Source organism: Aptenodytes forsteri, unplaced genomic scaffold (assembly GCF_000699145.1).
Source record: "Aptenodytes forsteri isolate BGI_AS27 unplaced genomic scaffold, ASM69914v1 Scaffold137, whole genome shotgun sequence".
NCBI classification, from domain to species: Eukaryota; Metazoa; Chordata; class Aves; order Sphenisciformes; family Spheniscidae; genus Aptenodytes; species Aptenodytes forsteri.
The window spans coordinates 3498493-3507933 of NW_008796221.1; the positions used below are offsets into that span (position 1 = coordinate 3498493).

At 40.0% G+C, this 9441-nt stretch overlaps 1 protein-coding gene across 1 annotated transcript in view; it reads right to left on the minus strand.

The window, feature by feature from the left end:
* BCAP29 (B-cell receptor associated protein 29) overlaps positions 1–9373 on the minus strand; it is a 27202-nt gene extending 17829 nt beyond the window's left edge. Inside the window, exons 1-3 of the mRNA XM_009289031.2 lie at positions 9273–9373; positions 5107–5207; positions 2779–2929 (exon numbers count right to left, since the gene is read on the minus strand). Of these exons, the coding sequence (XP_009287306.1) occupies positions 2779–2929; positions 5107–5207; positions 9273–9364 (344 nt within the window). The 5' untranslated portion in view covers positions 9365–9373. The remainder of the gene's footprint in view (positions 1–2778; positions 2930–5106; positions 5208–9272) is intronic.
* Positions 9374–9441: the final 68 nt, after the last annotated feature.

The following is a 9441-nucleotide window of genomic DNA, read 5'->3' on the forward strand; positions in this document are numbered from 1 at the left end:
GAGATCCCTGTACTCTTCTTGAGTCGCCTGCCCCTTCTTCCACAAGCGGTAAACTCTCCTTTTTTTCCTGAGTCCCAGCAAGAGCTCCCCGTTCAGCCAGGCCGGTCGTCTTCCCCGCCCGTTCTTCTTACGGCGTACAGGGACAGCCTGCTCCTGCGCCTTTAAGACTTCCTTCTTGAAGATCGTCCAGCCTTCCTGGACCCCTTTGCCCTTCAGGACCGTCTCCCACGGGACTCTCTCAACCAACATCCTGAACAGGCCAAAGTCCGCCCTCCGGAAGTCCATGGTTGCGGTTTTGCTGGCCCCCCTCCTTACTCCATCAAGAATGGAGAATTCTATCATTTCATGGTCGCTAAGCCCAAGACGGCCTCCGACCACCACATCTCCCACCAGTCCTTCTCTGTTTGTAAACAGCAGGTCGAGTGATGCACCTCCCCTGGTAGGCTCCCTTACCAGCTGTGTCAGGAAGTTGTCTTCCACACACTCCAGGAACCTCCTAGACTACTTCCTCTCTGCCGTGTTGTATTTCCAGCAGATGTCCAGGAAGTTCCCCCACGAGAACAAGGGCTAGTGATACATCACATCCTAGGATGTCACGGACTTGCACATGTCCACTCTGCTTAAGTACTCCCTAGCTGCATCTTCTGCTACTGTGGGTAATGTTACATTCCCGCCGACTCTCCTAGAAGGCCCAGAGAATTGGGAGGCCAAACAGCAGACCTTACCAGTAAGAAACAATGTAATGTAAGGTTGGTAACGAGACACTCAAGGTCTCACTCTTTTCCATATCCTTTGTCATTTGGTCCCCTGACCCACTGAGCAGTGGGCCCATGTTTTCTTTAGCTTTCATTTTGTTTTCAGCCCTTCTCATCCCTCTGTGGTTCAGCACAGGGTAACAGGACGCCAGACAAGCCTTGGCAGCCTCTCCACATCTCCCAAGACACCAAGTCAGATTAGCAGATGGGTGCCTCTGTCCCGCCTAGGGGACAGTCTTTGGTAACTATGACCATCCTCTTTTCCGTGCAGAAAGTTGGTAGATGAAGGCTCAGCTGGCCCCAGTACCTCCACTGACCGGAGGTTATTTTCCTCACCTGTACCCAGTGTTCTGCAATTGATGAATCATAGATGGAGAAGAGCTTTTGTTGTGTTGCTGGAAGTGACAAGCTTCCAGCCTCCTCCATCTTGGCAATCTCCATCTACCATTCTTCTGGAATTCTCCTATTGGCTGATGTGCTAAAATGAATCAAAACTGACCCAAAGAATGAACCAGGGACATCAAAGTACCCATTCACACCTACATGTGGTCTTAACTTGGTTGAGTGATGGTAGTAGCAATGTAGGATAAGGCAACCCAAGGAACACTTTTTCCCCTTCTCTGACAGACATTATGCCTGTTTAATGGATAAGCAGAATAGCTCTACTAAGAAGTGTCCTTTGATCTAGCCACTACTGCAGGAGCATTTATTTCTTCTAAATCTTGGTGAAAGGCCAGTAGCCCAAAAAAAGGCCTCAAGCAAACCTCTTCCAAGAGCAGAACTTTTATCCACAATAAAATCTATTAGGGCCACCTGACAAGTTTTCTTCCTTGAAAGCCAAGTGGGAATAGGATCCTGTGGGACCAGCTTCCAACTCTAGTGTAGGACACAATCCAGCTATTCCTCTCTTGGAGCAGAGATCACAAACATATTCGTGCATATTTACTTAACCTTTCTGAAGGAAGACAAAGAGCATGATGCATACCTATCACTGTTGTGCAAGGCTACGGCCACCTTTGTTTTTTCCAAAGTTTTCCTGCTCAAGTTTTGTACAAATTTTTCGTTGACACTTCTTTATGTACAATGCTCCTCAATGATCAGCTAAAATGGCCATACATCACTCCAAGGGGAAGAAGTTTGTCAGAATTCTGATTCCAGGCATCTCCTTGTTCTGTGTTCCTCTTGTGTATCTAGGCAATGTCAAGCAGCTCACTGAAGGAATTCAAAAGAGGGCCAGCATTCTTTTCCCAGCGTCACCATAAAAATGTACAAATAGGAAATCGACTGACCAACATGTCTGTTTCCATTCATTCACATTATCTGTGTCCAATTAGTTCATGTGCTCCTTGCCTAGCTAAGATCTGCAGGTTGTTATGGCTACTGTGAAGATTCATAGGTAGTCTTGACTGCTACTGCTGGGCAGTACAGAACTGTCCTTTCCATTACCCTGTTTTATTAGCTGCATTTAAACATCCTGAAAGGGATACTGCACTTAAGATCATAATATCACAGTAGTTGCCACAAAGTGCTTGATCTGAAATAGTATCTGAAACTCTCCTTATCCTAGAGTTCCTAACTTTGAGCTCTAGATGAAGTGGTTCAAGTCAGACTCAAGCTTTGCTTCTTAACACAGCAGGATGCAGTAATACCTTCTTGCAACATATTATTTTAACAGTACTTTAGTTTTTGAGTTTTTTTTTATTTCAGTTTTCAGTGTTCAAAACAAGCAAAACATAGGACATAAGTTTAAGGAAGGAAATGAGTATTCCCTGAAGAAACTTCTCCTGCAAAATACGTTTCCTCAAACACTCAAAATGTTTCTTTTTATGTGTTGCTCACATATCCTTCCAATCTTCAAACATTTGTAAGATCTTACTGATCTTACTTGCCTCATAGCCAGTCTGCTCACAATTCTTTAATCTCTTGAAATCGGACTTCTGATCTTTTTTATAGTTGCATTACTTTGTGTGATAGTTCCTGTAAGAAACATGCTATGTCGAAATTAGAAAAATGTTATACTTACAGCCAAAGAAATAAGGAAAAACCTGAGAGATAGAGGTTTCTTTGCGATCGGAAGAGTTTCATCTGAATATGATCAAATGCATTGGCATTGACATTTGCAGCCTTCTCATTCACATGAACAGCTGAGTACTTCTTAACTTCTCTAACAGCATCTGCAAACAAAAACAGTTTGTTCTTATTCACATCTCTGGGTATGCACGTATGATAAGCCAGACATAGTACCAGAAATACGTATTTGGACTTTCTGTTCAGCAAACAGGCACAGGAGAAATAGTGACATCACTTATGTTATCCATACATTTTAAAGATAGGTCTTGATAAATCACTGAAGCGATATAACATATTTTCAGAGATATGCCAAATCATTGCCCAAAACATGCTTGAACAGTCATTTCAAACACTTGCACCCAGCCACCAGGGATCAGGCCAAAGCAACACATTCTACAAATGCTACCAGAGTCCCTACAGACAGCGTCAAAATGTCACTGCTGACAACCGAATTAAAATCCAGCCAGTGGACAAACAGTGAGAAAAGAGAAAGAGAAGGCAAAAAGAAGAGATGCCTTCTGAAGTATTTGCCTCATATGGAATTTGTTAAGATAAGCATGTATTTTAGTAATGAAGCATCTACTTTATACTTGAATCAGAGAGGGAAAAAATTATTTCTATAACATCCATCAAAACAGGAATACTGTAGTAACAGTGTTGAACATAAACAAAACAGAGGGGGTAAGCTACACCTCAGCTTTCTTTCATCTGCCTTTCATCCATCTTTCAGCTTCCTTTCATCCATCATATACTCCTGATAGTTCTGCAGAAGGACCAATACACTGCCAACACTTTTCAAAGGACAAAATAATTAATTAGGACTTATGCCTACATAAAAACAAAAGCTAAGCCCAGTTAAGAGTTCGTATTACAATCTGTAAACTTAAGGTCATCATACATACCTAAGGCCATAGAGCACCTAAAATCTCCTCCTCGCACATCAACAAAAATACACATTTCATGACACATCATCAGTTCTTGCAGAATATTTCGGACGTGTGTTATTAAATTGCTGCTGCATTTCTCTAAGCAGACAAAATCAACTCCTCAGAAAAGCACGTGAGAGTAAATATCACTTATGACTGTCTCTTATGTTCTTAAGTTATTTAGAGAGGGGAAAAAAAGAAAAGATTTGAAGTAAAATGTCAAACAATGCAACAAAGACTAAGACCAAACAAAAGTCCATATTCCTGTGCCATGGGAAGATTCTAGTCCTGCAGTAACCTATCATCTTATGCTATGGGGCAAGCATCTCACCACTGCTTTACTTTAGCCCAAATCTGTCTTTCCACAAAATCAATAATCATCACCGACTCAAAAGCAAATTTTGATCAAAGTTTTCAATTGGTTTTTAAGGAGAGTAAATTAAATCCATCAGTTCTCAATCTTAAGCCATTTACTGAAGGATCTACTTCTAAAGATAATACAAAAGATCATCTGAAATGAAAAAAAAGTTTATGTGCATTTCCAGTACTTTTTTTAATATTAGGAATATAGTATTGCGGTCTAGTCTGACTTTGTTATATATGTAGTGCATCTGTATGTTTCTCTCAGCAGACAATAAAACCACGTATTTTTTCTTTGTATTTTAAGTAGCTTGGAATTAAATAGCATTTTCATTGTAAGGTGCTTGAAACACTTCTATCCATGGAGGAGAACAACTACTATCACTGAAACACAGGAAAACAATTTCCATCAATGAAATACAGGAGATACTTACCACACAAACCACACAAAACAGTCAAGACAGACATTAAATGAAATCAGTCAGGCATATGGTCGTCATTCAAGGTGCAGTTTCACTAAAGCTTTACTCCTACTTGATAGACCTTAGGATCTACTCATAACAAATGTAGCCAACAGCTGTTTTGTATCTGTGCTGAGCAAAAGTACTTGAATAGCCTACTGCTTTGACATATTTTTCTGGTCTTCTATTTCAACAGCAACCAAGAGAAAGAGTGCCATCTACTGCATATTGAGCAGCTCAGCCAAATTCTGGTATCAAACATTTCAAGTTCATTTACTTGTGTGAGAAAGTGAAACCAAGTAGCAGCCTAGACCAAGCTCCATTTTCCCTCCTCATTCACTACTACATTACTATTGCATTTGGATTCCCAACACAAATGCAGTATAAGCGCTCTCCTCTTCCAGTCTACTGTGGAACTTTTAAACAAATTAGCTGATTTACATTAGGCTTGAATCCTTTCAATTAATCTAGTGCCGTGAACTCCATATACCGTTTTTTTTTTCCCCATTTGTTAAGAAATTATTTAACACTCACCAAGAAACAAGACGATCAGTAAAACTATTATTGTAAGGAACATCTTGTTCCAAAAAACTGCCATTTTGCTCCATAGAGGAATCATAAAAATCTTCTGCCATCTGTAAAATAGCATTGTGTTATTAAAAAATAATTAAACACTAAAAGAAGAGCATCATAACCCCACAGAAGAGAGCCTTGTTATTGATACGAGACATGTAAGGTCAGCTTTAAACAGCTGCTTTAACTGCAGTATAATTTAGGTATACGTAACTTTTCCAACAATACAACTTGCTTGTCTTTTTTTTGTTTCTTGTCAATACAGGCAGACAGTTGGTTCAACTTGAAAACTTCTCGCACAATAGCAGGTACTCTCCAGATACGTTTATTTTAGCTTTTACTTTGGCTAGCATTACTTTGTGTTGGGTCCTGTCTACAATAAACTCAGGGATGGGGTAAAGACTGTAAAACCCATTCCATCATTTTTATTTCTACCCAGTTACACTCCTTGTTGCCAAATAAAAAAAAAAAACCTCCACAAATTAAGATTGTCTCTACCATCCTTCTTCAGAAGGCTTATCTTTTACATTGATGAATCTGCATAATTATAAAGTATAAGGATTGTTATTACATTCTAACTTGCAAATGACAACAAAAGGACAAGTCTCATGTATATATTTTGTCAAGTGTTAAAACCTCTTTCAAGAGCATAAATTTCTTGGCTAAGGAGCAACTTCAGAGGCCCAATGGTGGTGAAGACCATTATTTTTTGTTTGTTTAAACAATCAATTGCCTATTCAATATTACCGCATGGAGGGCTCTGCAAGAATTCACACTTGCAGCACAAATGAACATCTAATGTGCTCAAATGAACTGAAACCCACAAGAGACAACAACAGAGCAGCTACAGAGCTCCTAACCTTTGCTGCAGGTTAGAATCAGTGCTACTGCACTAATGAAGTAATACCTAGGTATGCCATTAGGGATGTAACACAGGCATGCTAGTCACCGTCTGATTATATCAGGTAAAATTTCCAACTTTTGTTAAGAGTCTCTACATTCTCCAGACTGTTAAAATTTGTCCTTTAACAAAGCAGTTTCCAACCTACTATGAACCTAATCTAAATTAGACTGTAGCATCATCTCCAATGGTTCCTTCTGGTTCTGCACCAGCAAGAATTAAAATATTTTAGCACTGTATGTGCAAAAAACTCATTTAAGTCTTTTACTATAATCTGAATTCTTTATAGCAGACAGTCATAGTATGTATCAACCGAAAAGCTTACTTTAATTAAACCAAGCTACAACTCAAACGAAGCCAACTTGCTAACTCTTTAAACATGCAATTCTCCAAGTTTCATACTGATCTCCTCTTAAGAAGTGATTCTTTTGAGGCATGACCTTAGACCAACTATACTGCCAAGTTATATTCAGGCTACAAATAATATCTCTTTACTGCAAAGTCTTCCTATGTTATATTTTCACACTTATTTTTCCTCAACAAGTATCAACATTCACATTTGTCGTGGTTTAACCTCAGTCGGCAACTAAGTACCACACAGCAGCTCGCTCACACACACCCCGCCCCTGTGGGATGGGGGAGAGAATTGGAAGAGTAGAAGTGAGAAAAACTCGTGCGTTGAGATAAAAACAGTTTAATAATTGAAATAAAATAATAATAATAATAATAACAATAATACTACACAAAACAAGTGATGCACAATGCAATTGCTCACCACCCGCCGACCGATGCCCAGCCAGTCCCCGAGCAGCGGCCCCCCCGGCCAGCTTTCCCCAGTTTATGTACTGAGCATGACGTCACATGGTATGGAATATCCCTGTGGCCAGTTTGGGTCAGCTGTCCTGGCTGTGCCCCCTCCCAGCTTCTTGTGCACCTCCAGCCTTCTCAGTCGGTAGAGCATGGGAAGCTGAAAAGTCCTTGGCTAGTGTAAGCATTACCTAGCAACAACTAAAATATCGGTGCGTTATCAACTTTGTTCTCATCCTAAATCCAAAACACAGCACTGTACCAGCTACTAGGAAGGAAATTAACTCTATCCCTGCTGAAACCAGGACAACATTTATTAATGCTGCATTTCCTTTTGGTGACAGAAGTCACATAAATATAATCCTTCCAAATTATAATAGTGGCCACCTCTACAGATGTACCGCACTTGACAGTACAGTTCTTTTTGCGTACTTATATTTTTATATTGTCAATTTATTTATTTCCCAGGAACTTAAAAGCTTGTTAGCAAATTTGAAAAGGAATTCATTATCCAAAAACCATGCAGGCACAAAAGAGGCAAACAATCTAAGAGTGACAAGCGAGTAAATCAAAACTTTAAAGAACAGCAGTTTCATGTCTGTCGTTAATCGTGCATGATTTACCGCTTTGACAGAACCAGCTCCCAGGCCACCAAGATGCGCAAGGCAGAACTGCTGCCCTCCAGTACTGTCACAGCAGCTAAATCTAATCTTTAACCCCACAAGATTCCTGTGACAGTTTTGTTAACAAGATAATTGAACATGTCACATAAAGGATAAAGCTATTTCACTCTTTCAGAAACCACTGTTCAAAGGAATAGCTGAATGCTACAAACCAAGGGCAAAAATCTATCCTGTGTTTAATGTTTGAATAAATTTTGGTAACACTGCAGGTTATGAATTTGCTTTTCAGCCACAAAGACTGGATTCAAGCCCTATTTATGTCATAAGTGAAACCTATTTCAGTACTCCCAATGTAATGTGCATGTGTAATCAGCCTTAAGAAATTCTTGCAGCTAGTTTCCTCACATAAGCCATTAATAATCTGATGATTACAACTCCCATAATACTTCTCCCTTCTTACATACAGTTGCACTTTTGATTGGAAAACAACAGAAAATACAAGAACTCAATAATCTATGTTGAAATGCTGAACTCCTCACAAGCCAGCTTGTAAAAATCAGAGGTTGAATTAGATTTTAGAACAGTTTCAACTTCTGAAGTTGAGGAAACATGACTAATCATTGATATCGGCTGTGGATGATCCAACTGTTTTGAAGACTCTTCCACAGGTTTATGTAGTTAAATTCAGACTCTCCACGGTTTTGTTTTAGGTTTTGTTCCTTAGCATATTACCATAAAAGCTGCATTCTTCATTCTAAATATATCTGAAGATGCAGAAAACAAACATGTAACAGTTTTTACACCACACTGAGACAGTGGCAATTTTTTTTAAAAGCTTTAAGGTTTTATCCTACTTGGTTTTTTTCAGGTTTTGTGGTTTTTGGGTTTTTTTTTAGAATTACTGATATTCTGGAAAGAAATCATAACTCTGTTTCTCTTGCTTCTTGTAGAGAAGCTAGCTTTCTTTGTAAGAAATAAAAATAACATTACCAAATTTTAGGAGCTACTTACAGGAAACAATCTTAAGATAAGGTTGTAAGCCAGGCCTTTGCATACAATAAGAGTAATTAACACATTTTGTTTCTTTCCCTTACTAAGGACATTTATTTTACAAGAATGAATTATTTTTCTTAATGTTTGTGTTGTGTTCCAGAAGTGTTATTATTTTCCTAATCTACATATAAGTTTATAGAGGCCTTTATTTCAGTAGTCCTGAACCTTTTGCATCAAGCTGAAGTCTGCATTTTTTAAAACAAATGATCACAAATTTCTTACAGCCCTTACACACGCTGTATGCGGTTAGCTTTGAATATCAGATGTCTCTTACGTGTTCAGCACCCACAATGCCTAGTGCACACCAAAACGCTGTAAAGCTGCTCCTCCCAAACTTGACAAACAACTCCCGAAAAGGCTGCACCATCCTCTCCTTTCTTACTGAGCTCATAGCAAGGGAAGCCAGATGCCCTCCCGTACGCTGGCTACTCCAAAAGCCCCCGGGAGAAGACTGGGAGACGACGTCCCACTTGCTGAAGCAAAGCAATGGGGCTCATCCTGGGAACCCCAACTGCTGCTCGGATGAATCAGCAGTGTGTGTAAAGCAAACATAAGGTTCCTTAAAAGAGGCTTATGATTCTTGAAACTCCTGATGCTCAAGTCCCGAACAGCATTCCTTCAGCTTAGTTCACTGTTAGTTTAAGATGCAGCAAAACTCAGTGTTTATAAAAACAAAAATGTAAAATAAACCCGAATTCGGTGACAAGACAGAGCTGGGGTTGTCCAGCACACTGAAGTCCTACCTCAGCGGAGAAATAAACGGCAGGCAGAGCACGAGAATTACTCCTATTTCACCGTACAGAAAGGTGGCAACTGCCGTCCACTGGAAAGTCATCGTCCCGGCAGGTCTGCGGAGGAAGGAGCGGCTCAGGCGGGCCCGTGGCACCCCAGCCGCAGGCCCCATTGCCACGG